Below are 16893 nucleotides of genomic sequence, written 5' to 3'. Positions count from 1 at the left end.
AAAATTCTTTTTTATACCACAGTTACAAAGTAGCAAGCAATAAAGCAGACATAAAACAGCCAGCTGGCCTTAATAGCCGAACTATATTTAGATAAAATTCATCTCTTTGAGAATACTTGAGTCTGTCATAATGTAACTGCTTTTCCCCTCATCAGTAAAATGCTTCTTAATATTTTTATAAAAATGACACATTTATTACTATTTTTTTAATCTAGAAAAATACCATGAAGTATATAAAAATCACTAGAATTCACTGTCAGCATTTGGTGGCCATCCTTCAGGTCATCTCAGTAGCAATCTATGTAACTGTTGATGAAGTGACACCCTCTATTCTATTCTCCAGCCTCCTCCTTTTAGAAAGTCTGCAGTCTCATGGATAGTTTTCAACTATCCATCTAACAAATGTAGATCTACTGAGTACTCAGCATTTGTTAGTGGCTACACAGTATTCTGTTGTATGCACATATGTACCATAATTTATTTCACAGATTCTCCATTCACAGTTTGTTTTCCTTATATTATAAGCAGTACTACAGTGTGTAGTACAATTATATATATTATGTGTAATTATCTTCTTAAGGTAAATTCCTAGAGGTGAGATTAATGACTCAAAGAATACGTATACTTCATTTTGATCCTTGTAGATTTCACTCTGAAAGGTGATATCAATTCACATTGTCTTCCTCACATGAACAGCATCACCAAGACAGGACTTTGTTACTCTTTTTCATTTCTCTGAGGTTCAACAGTTTTCATGTTTATTGACTATTTGTTTGTTTTGTGAATTGCTTTTTCATGCCTTCTGCCCATTCATCTCTTTGGAAGTAGTTTGATTTTATCACTGGCTAGTAATAACTCTTTATATATTAAAAAATATTAATTGTTTAACTGCTACATATTACAAACATTTTTCTGCTTCTTCATTTATTTCAACCGATCAGGCTGAAGTTACTGAGTTAGCTTATATGTCTTCACATTTTTGTGGTGTGCTTATAAAGATCTTTCCTGTCTCTTTATGCTAAAGACTTTCACCTACATTTTCTTCAAATTCAAAGACAAAAACTGCTTGGTGCTATTTTCAGTGTTTGAGGAAACCTGTTTTTCACTCTGGGCTTATTGATCTTACTACAGATACTTTTTTCCTGTCTTTCTCTTAAGTAAAATGAATGACTAGATTCAAGTCATCAATCCAGAAGCTAGGTCTGCTGTAAGCCATGGTCATTTGTGATGGACAGTTTGGAAAGCTTTATAAATGTGTTCACTTCTTTTCCTTTTTTCTTTTTTTCTGGCTTAAAAGCCTTTCAGACTGCAGCTGTGCTTGCTCTGGTGACTATCAAGCATAGTAGTCTAAGATTTCCATTATATAATTCATTTGCTCAACTATTGAGATTTAAATTTTGGAGTAACTGTGACATTTCCCTCCCCTTCATTAGCCTAAATATTCATTAAAAATTTAGAACGAGTCATAATGGGGAATTGTTTACTAAACTATGATGCTAAAAAAAGAAAAGAAATTATAGTACATTTATGCAATAAAATATTATCCTTCCTTTAAAAACCATTATAGAAATGTGTCTGCTGACAGGGAAAGATGGTTTTGGAATATTGACAAATGGGAGAAATACCCAATGTATGCCATATAAACCATTTTAAAATTAAATTGTGAATATAAAATATCACACACAAATTTGAAGTTCTCTATGTTCATCTGTTTATGTGCCAAGATTAACTGTGGTTGTTCTCTAGTGGGTGATACACTTTTTGTTTTGTTTTGTTTTGTTGGGGTTTTTTCATTTTTTATTGTAATAGAGATGGGGTTTCACTATGTTGCCCAGGCTGGTGTTGTGATTACACTTGTGAGCCACCACACTTGGTCAGTGATGTTTTATACTTTATTTTTAATCTGCATCTTTTTTATTTTGAGCATATATTGTTTTTGTAACAAAAAAATCTTATAAAAAATGTTCATGGTGGGTAACATGGGCAGGTATAAATCCTTAAACTTGTATTTCTTTAATTATTAATAGAAATAAGGCTAAGCTGAGCATGATGGTATGCACCTATAGTCCCAGCTACTTGGGAGGCTGAGGTGGGAGGAATGTTTGAGCCCTGAAGTTCAAGGTCAGCCTGGGCAACATAGTAAGACCACATCTCTTACAAAAAAAGAAAATTAGAAAAGAAAGAAGGCAAATTTTTTTTTTAATTTTATTTTGAGACGGAGTCTTGCACTGTTGCCTGGGTTGGAATGCAGTGGCACTATCTCGACTCACTGCAGCCTCCACCTCCTGGGTTCAAGCAATTCTCCTGCCTCAGCCTCCCGAGTGGCTGGGATTACAGGTGCCTGCCACCACACCCAGCTAATTTTTTGTATTTTTAGCAGAGACAGGGTTTCACCATGCTAGCCAAGCTGGTCTCGAACTCCTGACCTAGTGATTCACCTGCCTCAGCTTCCAAAGTGCTGGGATTACAGACATGAGCCACCGCGCCCGGCTGGGAAAATATTTTTAACATGCTTGTTACTTAATTGTACATGAGTTTTGTGTTTTACCACAATTAGTTGTTTGTTTGTGTAAGATACAGGGTCTTATTGTGTCACCCAGGCTAGAGTGCAATGGCGTGATCATAGCTCACTGCAGCCTCGACCTCCTGGGCTCAAGGGATCCTCCTGTTTCAGCCTCCCAAGTAGCTGGGACTGCAGGCATGCGCTACCATGCCCAGCCTCACAATTAGTTCTGAACTGCTTTAATTGTACATTACTTTGACAACTATTAAGAGAACATTTTTAATATATTAGTTCATTCAATAGACAGTTTACTAACAACATTCTTCCTCAGGGAGCCAGTGGCCCTAGGAGCCACAGGCTAGGAGAGAAGGGACTAGGGGGAGATGGAGGGGCTTTGGGCCTGGCTCCAGCAGCAGCCAGTGGCCTCCTGCATGCCTGTGATACCAAAGGGGCTCCCTGTGGTCTCCTACCTGACCTGCATTTTTCTGAGCACCTTGTGGAAGCTCATGTGAAAGCTTTTGAGCCAGTGCAAGCTCTACTTATTTCTGGTGTTCCTAACTGTTCCAAAGTGACCCCCTCTTTCATACTTGGCTTTTAACATTTCATTGAAGTTTTAGCTGATTTATTCCTACCCATTTGTGTGGTGACCACCTCTTTCTCCTGTTACTTTCAAACATAAAACAGTTCATGTGTTTTATCTTCTCAGAGGGGTTTGTCACCCTTTGGTTGCCTCGAAAACTCAGCTCTCCTATAAACTCAGAAAAAGTCATAATTTTGTAGATTACAACATTTGGCCTTTTCTCATGGTTGGGGTAGAAGCAGCTTTTTTTTTTTTTAAGCTTTCTACATCTCGTCTCAGCAAAGATTTTTCCGTGGGGGGCTTCTGCCTCAAATGTACCACCAGACCCTAGGCATCCATGAGAATTTTAGGAGATAACTTAAAATTATCTCAGTGGTTAGTTTGTTAAAAATTTTGCTTTTATCTCATGTCTAATTTTATTACATTGTAATCAAAGAATGTAGATAATACTATTTCTACTTTTTGGTGTTTCTTGAACTTCTCTTCATAACCTAACATAGTCAATTATTGCAGACATGTTGGCACTTGAAAAGGTGTCTCTGAAAAGTATAAGATTTACTCTTTTGCTGTAAGATTTACTCTTTTGCTGTAAGATTCTATACCTTTTAGGTCAGACTCTGTCCTTGTGACTTCACTTGCTTATTTTGTGAAGGAATTGAGTACTACTTTAACATTCCTTCTTCTGTTGTGCTTTTGTAAATTTCTCCTAGCATTTCCTTTGCTGTCTACTTACAAGTTTGTCCAACTTGCCTTATTTTGTTGTTGTTTTTGTTCTGTTTTGTTTTGTTTTAGGTGCTTAGCAGCCTGAAGCTGTGGTTTTTAGTTTCTCTCTCTAGTGGTAAGCAGAAAAGAGGGATGAGGAAAGGGCTTTACTGGCCCAATCAGGAACAGAAACTAAGAACCAATGACTGTATTCTCTCCCTTGGACTTCCCCGTATATGTTACCTGACCTGTAAACAAGTATGCCATTGCCAGTTTACTATCATTAAAAGGTGTCTTGTTGCATTTTTTGCATTTTCTTTTCTATCCCCATTCCCTACCTTCAGTACCTAAAAGTGACTTGCAAATAAAATATGCTCGATGAATTTCTATTTAACAAATTTATTCAGTAGCTTCTGTGTGCCTTTAATTAATCTTGGGCTTTGCACATTTTTCTGTTCTATCCCCATTCCCTACCTTCAGTACCTAAAAGTGACTTGCAAATAAAATATGCTCAATGAATTTCTATTTAACAAATGTATTCAGTAGCTTCTGTGTGCCTTTAATTAATCTTGGGCTTTGCACATTTTTCTGTAACGGTCTGTCTGTACCTGGCCAATTACTTCGGTCCCTTGTAAGATTCTACTCCAGTGGTAACTACTCCAGAAAGACCTCATTCCCTTCCACCAGAAAAGTTCTGTATTAGGATTCTTTTGGTTGAAAGAGACACTAATGTAGCTTATGCCTTCCACCTAAAAGGGGACTGTTGCTTGACGTGGCTGAGAAAAGCAGGATAGAGTTGGCCTCAGGTATGAGTTGATCCTAGAATCAGGCTCTCCCTCTGTTTGTGTTGGTTCCTCTCCTGCCTGCTTCTTTCAATATAATGGCCTCATTTTCATCTGTCTCCATCAGATTATCTCTGCCTGACAGGAACCAGGACCAAATAGTTCCAGTCTTGCAACCCTGCAGTTGCAAGGTTGACCCTTGCAACTGAGTGACCCAAGAAGAAAGGAGGACTCCTTAGTTTTAAAATGCCACAAAAATACTCTAATTTGACCAACTGGGATTACTTCTCATCCCTTGGACCAAATTGTCATAGCGAGGGAATCAAGAAACACAAGACACATCCCCTAATGAGATTTAAAGGATTTCTAATTTATTTCCATGACATATGTATATTAAGTGAAACGTTTCTGAGATATAGAAACTTTTTATAAATTTCTTTCAGACCTTATGTCCATTTATATCAAACTTAAATAATGTCTTTACTAGTTATTTTGTAATTTTGGAATCAAGATAGTTAAACTCCAGAAAGACCATTTCTCTAGAAAAAGAATTTAGACAGTGCTGATATGTCATTTTCTACCATGCCGTGATTGGCCTAGACTAGCCCTTTGAGAGTTTTATAGGAAGTGTGGTTATGGAGTTGGGGAAAGGGTGACTTCCAACCAAAAATGGAAGGTAGGAGTGTAGAGCATTGGATCAGGTCACCTCATTTGTCTACCACAGGCTCCCCATCACTTTGCTTTCTTCTGCCAGAACAGATCACACTCTCTGGGTCTCTCCCAGCCTTGCTCAGGAAGATTACTTTCTTAACATTTCTGTATTATCCTTTTTTGTGGCCCCAGTGCTGAGAATGGGGTCTTGCATGATAATGTGCATTCAAAGGTGTCTGGAGCAAGTATGTATTTCTTACAGGTTGAGTATCGCAAATCTGAAAATCCAAAATTCAAAATGCTCCAAAATTTACCAAAAGTTTTTGAGTGCATGATGCTCAAAGGTAATGCTCTTTGGAGCATTTCAATTTCAGATTTTCAGATTTGAGATGCTCAACTGGTATTGCAAATATTACCAAAAAAACAATGAAATCCAAAACCAATCTGGTCCCAAACATTTCAGATGAGGGATACTCAACCTGTGTCAGCACCTCAGAAATACTGCTGAGTTAGTGGACTTGGAAAATGGCTTTAGGAATTTTTTTAACTATCTGTGAGCTGGGATCAGCCAGGTTTAACAGTCACTGCATTTTCTCTTATGGTTTGCACAGTTACCCTTCCATTTATTGCCCCTCTTTTAAGAATGAGAAACCAAGGTTTATAGACAGCTAATAAACCTGTCCCAAGGGAGCAGCTAGCAAGTGTCAGAACCAACATTCAAACTTGGCCCCATCTTCTTAAAAACCAATGTATGTTCATTACTATTGTTGTTATTATTAGTTGAGAACATATTGAGTGCATACTATGTTCTAGGAATTGTACTAAATATATTCTTTACCTGTATTAGCACACAACAACCTATTTAGGTAAGTTTTCTTTTTTGTCTGTATAGGGGCAACAACTGAGGCATCGAGAGGTAAATTAGCCTAGAGTCATACAGATAGCAAGTGGTAGTGCCAGGATTCAAACCAGGATTGAAGCCCTTGTGTGCTTTTGTTATTTAATCCGTATTAGCTGCAAGCTCTGGATCTGGATCTAGATTTGGGAGTTACCATTCTAGAGATGGTGGCTGCATTCTTGAAGAGAGAGTGTATTTAAAGCAGGTGAGAGGACCAAAGATTGAGCCATTAGTAACATCCATAGTGGAAAAGGAGGGAGTGTCAAGATTTAAAACAGTAGCCAGAGGACAAGACCAGTTGGAGAATAAGAGTTGGCCTCGAAGAGTGCTCTGTGGTAAAAACAAGAAGTGAAATGCTTTTGTGACTGGTGAGCAAAGCTGAGCTCTCAGGGTACCAAAATGTGAGAGCTCACAAAGTGAGCTCAGTAGAAGGACTTGCGTAGTACTTTCAAATCTGTACTATTTTGGCCTACTTGACAGCATGCATTTAAATCGTTTGAATAAACAATGTAAAGACATTTCTCTGGCTGGCATGTGGTAACGTCTGCTTGGAGTTGACCAGAGTGGATTGCCACAGCAGCCCAGAAGCAGTGGGCGAGGGCATGCGTTCTTGAGTTGGTGTCCCAGTCAGCTCCACCACTTTCTGGCTGTGTGACCTGAGACAAATTACGTAACCTTTTGATGCCTAAATTTCTTTATTTTCAATATGGAAATAATAATTCCCTTGTTGAGTTTTTGTAAGGAATCCTGAGGTAGTGTTTGTAAAGCTCCTAGAACAGTGTTCAGCGTGCTATAAGAGCCCAGTGTTAGCAGTTGTTACCAATATTACATGCTGGTGGCCTCACACCACACTTGTGGTATGAGTATCAATCATCTTACCCATTTTGTGCTTGGTCCATTTGTTGCAACAGGACACTATGAATTGCTTTTTATGTTATTCATATTTATTTGTATTTTTTCATAGCTTAACATTGATGCCAAAAAGAAAATTAAAACCAAGCTCCCTGCAGGTTAATTTAAGTGATTATTTTGGCACATAGTTGTGCTTGAAGTTAGAATTTGATGTTTTTATATCATACTTGGAATCAGTCCACATACTCTAATAGACTTGTGATTTATTCTCATCTAACTTTTGATGCGAGAGTTCACTTAAATCATGAAGCATAATTGTGTAGATTTGCAAAGATCTTGGGGGTGTTGTAGACAAGGAGGCCTGAAGATAGTGATGTTTTAAAATAAACTTTTGTCAGTGTTTACTGATGTATCTAGGATCGAGATTATCTTTCTGGAAATTTCATTTATGTATGTATAGTCTAGCATTCAATGGAGGGAAAACAATTATAACAGTGATTATGGATTTCTAAACTCTGACAGAATCTTCAGGGAGCATCTGATTTAACTCCATGGTGTAGTTGAGAAAAATGAGGCCCAGAGAGTAACTGGCTAAAGTCACAGAGCTAGATAGCTGGCAGAAGGCTGAAGATAGAACTTAGATCTCCTGCCTCCCAGTCCTAACTAGTCTAACACGTGCTTATGGTACAATATGTACTCAAATAGAAATGGGTGTGAAATCAAGAATGTAATGTGAATTGGTTTTACTTTTTGATTTTCTCTTAATATAAAATAAATTCTATAAAAAGATAAATTTTAAATGTTTTTCATTAATACTTCATTTTCACAAATGGCAAATGAATAGAGATCTAGTAGGAAATAGGATGAAAAAGACTCTTCTTTGGGTCTCTGTCTTTTTTAATAGTAAATACTTAAAGCTAAATTTTAATTTTCAGTAAAAGGTAAGAGATGGTACTTCTTGGTCGAGAAAGATGATGATTCATTAGTTCCCATTTTTATGTGTAGTTTAGGTTAATTAGGAACCTTTTGAAATAGGGTGTATTGAAGCTTTAATGTATGCGTAAGTTGGTTGAGCAGTTTTAATTAAAACTTATCTCTATTTTGAAGTTAATTACTTTCAATACTCTGAGATTAATGAGGCATAGTCATGGCACCTCCCATGTTGTGGGTACTCAATAAATATTAGTTTGGAAATAAGGACATACTTTGATGGTATTTTAGGATCTTACATATATTATGTCATAGATTCTTTCCCAAATCTGGGAAATACTCAACGATATCAAATTTTACTGGTTCAACTTAAAATTTTTTCTTCCTATGTAATTTTTATAACTTTCTATTTAAAAATAATTTCAAATTTATAAAAATAAAAATACACACTTTATGTATGCATATATATGTATACACATGCACATAATCTTTTTCTGAATTATTTGAGCTTAACTTACATATACTATGCCCTCTTTCCTAAATACTTCAATGTGTATTTCCTAAGAATAAAATATAAATACATAGTTATTAAATTCATAAATGTACACTGATATTTACTCTTTCATCTATATTCTCATTTTGTCAGATGACCTAATAAAGCCCTTTCTAGCCTTTTTCCCCTCTAGCACAGGGTCCAGGGTCAGCTACTGCATTTAGTTGTCATGTTTGTTAGCCTCCTTTTGAATCGAGAATATTTCCACAGCCTTTTTTTTGTCTCTTATGACATTGATGTGTTTAAAGAATACAACGTTCTTTGAGTTTGTCTGCTGTTTCCTTGTGATGAGGTTGAGGTTATGCATTCTCTGTCAGAATGCTGCGTCAGTGACACTGTCAAGAGGCACTTGATGGCCATCTGACACTACTGGTGATCTTAATTTTGATCACCATGTCAGGCTGTTGCCCAGTTTCCCCACTGCAGAGTTGAGGGTTTTTTTCCTCCCTTGTAACTAATAAGCAATCTATAGGAAAACAAAGGCAAAATTTTCCCTAGATTTAGCATCTGTTAATGATTCTTGCCTGACCTTTACCACAATGGTTGCAAAGAAAGGATGTTCCTATTCTAACACCCCAACCACACTTACCAGTTAGTCTTTGGCTTTCTCTTGTGGGGAAGAGCTAGCCCTTCTGTTTTTTGTTTCGTTTTGTTTTATCCATTTGAGCACTACTTTACCTTCTGGTATAACAAAATATTTTGAGGTCATCTTGTACCTTTCTTGTCCAAACTATAGCATTAAGCACTTCTTGAGGAATCTAGTTCCATTTAGGGGGAATGATGGTAGAGACCAAGATTTGGGTGCTGAGTGTGCTCATTGCTACTGTGGTGTCTCCCTTTTGGCCCTTTTAGCAGACAGAGCTAGGAAATATATATGTACATACACACACATACACACACACACACACAGATACACATATTTTCGACATCATGAGTATACACCAATGCCTTCCATTTCAGTCCATCCTCACACAGTTCTTTTTTGTCTTCCTCCATTCCATTTTTGTGTGTCCCTCCTTCCATAGTGAGACACCAGTTCCCAGCAGCATCAACACATTTATTCATTTGCTCATTCCTCTAATACAGTTCCAAATAGTTTCAGAGTTGCTTCACCTCTACTACTATGGTAAGCAAACCTTGTAAAAAGAGTTGGGAGTTTGTTTGCAGTTCTCTCCTGGCCTAAGACCATATATTATGGTCTTATGGACTTATATAAGTCATATATTGTCTTTGTAAGTTACTTGGTTCTTTCTTCCTTTTCTTCTTCCTTTCCCTTCAGTGTAGTTATGTTATTTATTTGAACTAAAATTACGCTCATTTGTTTTAGTTTACCTTCAATTGTAGGTTTCGCCCCATTCCCATTCTTAGTATTTTAATTTTAATTTGTAAATATGTAGAATATTAACATGCTGTCAAAAATCAAAACTATAAAAAGATACCCTCTTTGGCCAGGCACATTGGCACATGCCTGTAATCCCCACACTTTGGGAGGCCGAGACGGGCAGATCGCTTGAGGTCAGGAGTTCAAGACCAGCCTGGCCAACGTGGTGAAACCGTGTCTTTACTAAAAATACAGAAATTAGCCGGGTATGGTGGCAGGCTCCTGTAATCCCAGCTACTTGGGAGTCTGAGGCAGGAGAATCGCTTGAACCCGGGAGGCAGAGGTTGCAGTGAGCTGAGATCACACCACTACATTCCAGCCTGGGTGACAGAGCAAGACTCCATCTCAAAAAATATATATACCCTCTTTAATGTTTTAATTTGATTCCCATTTTCCCTTTTATGAAGTAAGAGATCTATAACTAGCAAAAGGGCATTTATTGTAACTGTATTCAATTTTGTGGTTATTTAAAATAAATCCTGTCTATTGAGATTGTAACGTAACTAAATTTTCGGAAACATACTTCAGGCTCAGTGATTTGTAACTTTGATTCCTGGAGATAGTAGATCTCGATTGTTTTTTCATTCTTATAACACACCAGAGAGTAACTCTCCAGTGTTTTCAGGAACTCTGCCTCCTGTTCTGCAGTGGCCAGTGGAGGTGGGAGTGCAGGAGGGACGCAGGTGTGCTCCCCAGCCCATTTTGAGAACTCCTGCTGTGGGATTAAGGAGAACATTAGAACCTCCCAAATGTGCCTATACAAAAGACCAGTGGCTGTGTGATAAGACACAGCAATTATATCAAGTAAGCAAACACAAAAAATTTTAGTTCCAGATTAATAGAAGCGAATATAAATACCACCTTAGTCCCATGGTTTGCAGCTTCCTTTATTTGTGGTTCAGCAAAGGTGCCTGTGTTGGAATTCTATAGTTTGACGATATTCTTGGCAGCATGTCTGAAAAGCCACACAACTAGATGATTTATGTCCATCCTGTGTTCCCCATTTCTTTTTTTTTTTTTTTTGAGATGGAGTCTTGCCCTGTTGCCCAGGCTGGAGTGCAGTGGTGTGATCTCGGCTCACCTGCCATCTCCACCTCCCAGGTTCAAGCAATTCTGCTTCAGCCTCCCGAGTAGCTGGGATTACAGGCGCCTGCCACCACATCTGGCTAATTTTTGTGTGTGTGTGTATTTTTAGTAGGGTTTCACCATGTTGGCCAGGCTGGTCTCGAACTCCTGACCTCAGGTGATCTGCCCGCCTCAGCCTCCCAAAGTGCTGGGATTACAGGTGTGAGGCACCGTGCCCAGCCTTGTGTTCCCCATTTCTAATGCCATGTATACTAGGTTTATAAATCTTTAATCTAGGATGAAGCTGTGGCACACCAGCTGGTAAAGAGCTAAAGGTATCTAGGTGGAAAATGTCATGATATAGCTGTGTCTTTTCTCTTCACCTCAGCCTTAATACAGATACTGGCAGCTGCTGCAGCTGAGCGAGATGTGGTTTATTTCACCTTTGGGGACTCAGAATTGATGAGAGACATTTACAGCATGCACATTTTCCTTACTGAAAGGAAACTCACTGTTGGTAAGTAGGAGATACTCTTGACACTTGGTATCTAGATGGATTGTACACCATTCAGTGGCAACACTTGCTAAATCTGGATGAATCACAGTGGGTATGAAGAAACAAAAGCATGGCTCTAAGCAGGAAGGACAAAGCTCTCGGAGGGGCAGCATTTGCAGAGTCTTTTTGTTCTGGCAGAGTTTCATCCACAGTCTTGATAGGGTATATCAGCTTACTAAAGTAAGGTCAAGAAGCTGGAGTTAGTGTTCATTTTTACTTTTGTGTCTATAAAAATCTAAAATGGGAAAGATGAATGAGGGTAAGTTCAGATCTGAGAAGCCCCACTGTCCTATTTCTCAGACCTGCCAGCGCTCATCCAGTGCGCTTGCTACCTCAGGAGCTAAGTGTATAACGAGGGCTGCCATGAACTCCCAGGAGGGTGCATGGACAGTGTACCATGTATAGCCTGTTGTTATCATGAGCAAAGAAGTTGTTTCTTTAAAGAGTTTTAAAAATTTTGTTTTAATTTATGTTGGGAAATCCTTTCAGGCATATGAAATTCATGCTGTATTTTCAAAAGCCAAGTCTGAGCATATGCCATTTAGGTTAAGATAAAACTGGAGTGTTCTTTCTAAGTTTTTTTCAATTACATACTTTAATGTGCCTCTGGTCTGACCTTTTGCTCTCCAGGAGATGTGTATAAGCTGTTGCTACAGTATTACAATGAAGAATGCAGAAACTGTTCCACCCCTGGACCAGACATCAAGCTTTATCCATTCATATACCATGCTGTCGAGTCCTGTGCAGAGACCGCTGACCATTCAGGGCAAAGGACAGGGACCTGAGGATCCAAGCAAATAGCATCTCCTCCCACCTCCCACCAGAGACGTCCTGTTTGAGCTGTCAGGTGTAATATATGAATTGACTTAAGTTAATATAAATGTGTATATAATCCACATTTGTAGTCAAGGACGCAATCTCTTCCACACATATGCAGTTGTCAGTTGGTACATCTAAACTCCCTCCATCCTGACTCACGTGGACTTAGATATGTTTTGTTTCTATTTTCTTCTATTTCAGTTTTCATTCTTTGATGTTTATTTCTTTTGTCCATCAGATCTCTTGTGAAATCCCATGGAAGGTTGTGCTCAGCCTGTCGGGTCTTTTTCTTCCTGCCCATATATTATACCAGTTGCTTCTGCAGCCCGCAGATGCCAGTGATGCCAGGAAACAAGTTGAAATCCAGGAATCTCTTTAACTGATTTTGCTAAAAATCTCCCTGTGAGCCTTCCACTCAACTCTTAATATGCTTGCATTGTTTAAGTTTTTAAATTCTGAAAATTAATAATTAGGGTTTTTTTCATATATGTTGCATAATGCAAACCTCCTAGGTTAAAATAGTTTCTTTATTTAAGATAGAATAATTTCTAGAAATTGACCTTTTGAGGTATCACTTTTATCTATAATGGTTTGTCTGTCTTTTTTCCTCTGATCAGTTTTTTTTTATACCAGTTTTGGAGACTGGCTGAGATGAAAGGAAATGTGGAATAAAAGGAGGTTTTCCTGATGTGGTGTAAAGAAAACAGATTCAAGAGAATTGAAGATTTTTTTTGTTTCTTGATACTTTTTCTTTTTAAATTAGGACTAATGTTTCTTTTGTGGTGCTTGAGGCATATTCATATAACCAAAGTTTGAGAACTGGGAACTTCATGCTGATTTGTACATATTGAAGTTTCTCTGGTATTCAAAGGTTATATAGTGAATGAATTTTCATTAATAAATCACTTTGTCAGAAACTCCCATATCATCTATATTTTATATATGTATATATAAACATGCTCTTTAAGTGTGTCTATATGTGAGCACATAAAATCTAAATAAAATTGGACTGGTGGGAAACAATTAGGTTTAGGCATTATCTGGGTTCTGTTTAATGTCCTTTATCACAATTATGCATTTTTAAATCTGGCGACAAACATAAATAATAATGTCTTTCAGAGGTTAAAGTGAAAGCCAAAGCCTATCCTGTGTTAACCGAAAGTAGAATTTCATCACAGAAGCACTTACTACTCAGATTTCCAAAACAATCCTAAACCACCCTGTTGATGTTCTGGTTTACCATCAGCTGTCAGGAAACGCTAGTGGCGGTCAAATCCTATTCATAAAGCATTTCAGGGGATGGCCTGACCTCCTGCTACTCGCAGGAAAAAGACAGGGCCTTGGCTGGTGGCTATCGCACTTTTTGTTTATGTAGAGATTGAGAGGATAGTGAGATTTGGCACCTGAAGGCAGCCACTTGCCACTGAAGTTTTTTACCGCAATAACTAAGATTTTTAGTCATCTCTCAAATTTGGAAGAATCTGTCTTTAGTTCTGTTGATACTAAAATCTTTCCCATTCTTTGCTTTGGTTGCAGATTCATGGTTGTTTCATGTCCTCACTTTTTCTAGCCCCACACTCGTCTCCTCCTGTGCAGCCCAAGACTAAGTGACCCATTCTTTAAAATGTTTCATGAACAGGGTGGGTTGGTTCTTATGGTAGAGAAATCATTAATCCAAGTAAGAAGTCACCCAGCTGGGTATTCCAGAACACAGAAAGTAAGACTCTTGTGGAGAGCTGTGTAAACAGATGGCCTAACTCCTAACATAAATGTAAGATGGGCCAGCTAAATGCCCTTTGTTGACTTAATGTAGGAGCTAAGAGCCAGTCAGTGACTGCCATCCCCATTCCAGTGGGGCCTAGACTCTAGGAAAGTAGCACTAGAGGTTACAAAGTTATATTCTAATGGAAATGTTACATTTCCCTGTAGTGAATCCATACAAGTAGGGCAAAAGGTGAAGTTTCTTTTCTTGTAGCTGGAATTATATTACCTCAATCCAAACAGTATAATTTCATCCATAAAAGACAAAATTAGCTTAACAAATGAACTTTACTTGGTTATCAAAGTATTTTAAAATATGGAGACCTTGGGGATAAATTAATACAGGAGGTTCTTGGTGGTAAAAGGTGGAGACCATCATTGTGGAATCTTGCATTTTCTATTAAGGTTTGTAATAGTCCTACAAACTTGAACATAAATTTTTAATATTTGGGAGGGAACATTCACTGAAGAATTGATAATAGACTGAAAAATATAGCTGTTATCAATTAATACATGATCTGTCCTTGAACACATATTCACCATTATGTAAACCTCACATTATTTCAGCTTATTTATTCCACAGATACCAATATACATGTTTTCACATTGTAGCATCTCCCAAATCAAAATACTTATAAAAATTGGTAGTATGTCGGCCGGGCGCAGTGGCTCACGCCTGTAATCCCAGCACTTTGGGAGGCCAAGGTGGGTGGATCACCTGAGGCCAGGAGTTCGAGACTAGCCTGGCTAACATGGTGAAACCCCGTCTCTACTAAAAATAAAAAATTAGCTGGGCATAGTGGCAGGCATCTGTAATCCCAGCTACTTGGGAGGCTGAGGCAGGAGAGTCGCTTGAACCCAGGAGGTGGAGTTTGCAGTGAGCCGAGATCATGCCCGTGCATTCCAGCCTGGGTGACAAGAGCAAAACTCCATCTCAAAAAAAAAAGAAAACTGGTAGTATGTGTCACAATTTGCAGAAATTTTTCCTACTGGCACATAAAATTAAGACACGTTTTACAATCTATGGTATCTTGTATTTGACAAAACATGGTAATTTGAGTAACAACTATATGCCAGTCACTTTAAAGCTTTGGAGCTTATAATTGTGACCAAGATAGACTGAATCCCTGTTAATGAGTTTATACGCTACCAGGGATCATAGACAATAGCTATAGATATATCATGATTATTGTAATATTCTGTAATATTAGAGTGGGGTAGTCAGGAAATTTTTTTTTAAAGGAGCATTTCGGACATATACAAAAATAAAATAGGGTAATATACCCATCACTCATCTTCAATATTTATCTGTTCATGGCTAATCTCACTTCCACCTATATTCCTACCCATTTACCCACGCCAAATTATTACAAAGTTCATCCCAGGCATTATATTTTATCTGTAAATCAGTATGTCTTAAAAAGATGACCACAGCATCATCACACACACACATCAAAATAATCAGGAAAGGACTTCTGATTCCAAAAGATGGAATAAACGTACTTTTCTCTATTCTTTCTTCTAAACTCATTTAAAAAGCCCTGAACATTATATATAAAACAAACAAGAACACTTTGAAAGTTGGAAAAAAGAAGGCAGAATTGCTGGAGACCTTGGGAATCAAGGAATAAAACAGTGGTGAGTTCCCTGGATTTTCTTACTGCCTTGTATATCCCATACTTATTACCAGTTACTGGAGAACCCAACAACCTGGAATGGCTGTATGCAGACAGAGGCTCAAGAAGAGCCCATTCTCTGTAGCTAAAGGACCAGGAAAGTGCAACCAAAAGCAATGACACATTGTCTACAAGACAAACACAAAAAAGGAAAACTAACAGAATTAGTTGCCAGCAGACCTGCCCTAATAAAATGGCTAAAGGAAGTTTTTTTTGTTTTTCTTTTTGTTTTTTTTAAACAGTCCAAAGGTCTTTTGTTGTTGTTGTTGTTACACACCTATTATGGCATGAATTAGTAGAAAATAGATTCTGGCAGCTCAGGCTCCTTCCCATTGGTTCTCAGAAAGTGTGCTTCTCTGAGAAGAACAGGCTGGCGCCTCAGTTAAACCCAGGTACCTTTCTCTTTGGCTTCCTTTTTTTCTGGTCATTTTCCTTCACACTTCTCAGGACGCTATCTCAACCTTTAGAGTCCTTACTACACTCGGTATGCACATTAATCTCTTGACAAGAGTATTTCCCTTAATTTGTTTACAACGACAACAGCATGGTAGGTAACATTGTGGACTCCCAGTTTTGCCATGGGAACATTTGTGGGGTATTCCTTTTCAAACAGTTCCCATACTGATGTCTACAGTATGACTTTTCTTGTTAGATTCGTGTGTATGTGGCCAAAGGAACAACTGCATGTTATAAAAGGTCCAGAGAACATATATCAGGTGCCTCTCCTCCTCCTTTTTGTGTTTGTCATTTTGATGAATTATTAGAAAATTGTGGTTCTGGCTGAAATGCTAAAGAAGTTCTTGAAACAGAAAGGAAACCATCAATGAAGGAATCTTGGAAGATCAGGGAGGAAGAGTAGAAACAGTAAAAGTATGGGTAAATACAATACACCTCTGTGGGTTTCTAAATTACATTTTTTGAAGCAAAATATAATTCTGTCTATCGGAGTTTTCACTGTATGCAGAGAAAATAATTGTTATAAATGTGGGAAAGAAAAGGGGCATAGAGGTTAGGTTTCGGCTCACACAAACAGGTAAAATGTTGATGCCAGTAGACTATGAAAAGCTATACATAATACAATGTAGTAGCTAGAGCAACCACTAGAAAGGCTATGAAAAGAGATATACTCAAAAACCCTACAGATAAGCCAAAATGGAATTCAAAAAAAAAAAAAAAATGTTCAA

The 16893-nt window shown here is 37.9% G+C and overlaps 1 protein-coding gene across 7 annotated transcripts in view; it reads left to right on the top strand.

Moving 5' to 3' along the window:
- The window catches only part of PARG (poly(ADP-ribose) glycohydrolase), a 122389-nt gene extending 109094 nt beyond the window's left edge, over positions 1-13295 (top strand). For all 7 annotated transcript variants that reach the window (XM_054502996.2, XM_054502997.2, XM_054502998.2 and 4 more), the window contains 2 exons: positions 11286-11414; positions 12084-13295. In XM_054502996.2, the coding sequence (XP_054358971.1) occupies positions 11286-11414; positions 12084-12238 (284 nt within the window). In that variant the 3' untranslated portion in view covers positions 12239-13295. The remainder of the gene's footprint in view (positions 1-11285; positions 11415-12083) is intronic.
- Positions 13296-16893: the final 3598 nt, after the last annotated feature.

This window comes from Pongo pygmaeus, chromosome 8 (genome assembly GCF_028885625.2).
Source record: "Pongo pygmaeus isolate AG05252 chromosome 8, NHGRI_mPonPyg2-v2.0_pri, whole genome shotgun sequence".
In the NCBI taxonomy this organism is placed as follows: Eukaryota; Metazoa; Chordata; class Mammalia; order Primates; family Hominidae; genus Pongo; species Pongo pygmaeus.
This window is presented reverse-complemented; position numbering and strand designations above follow the sequence as displayed.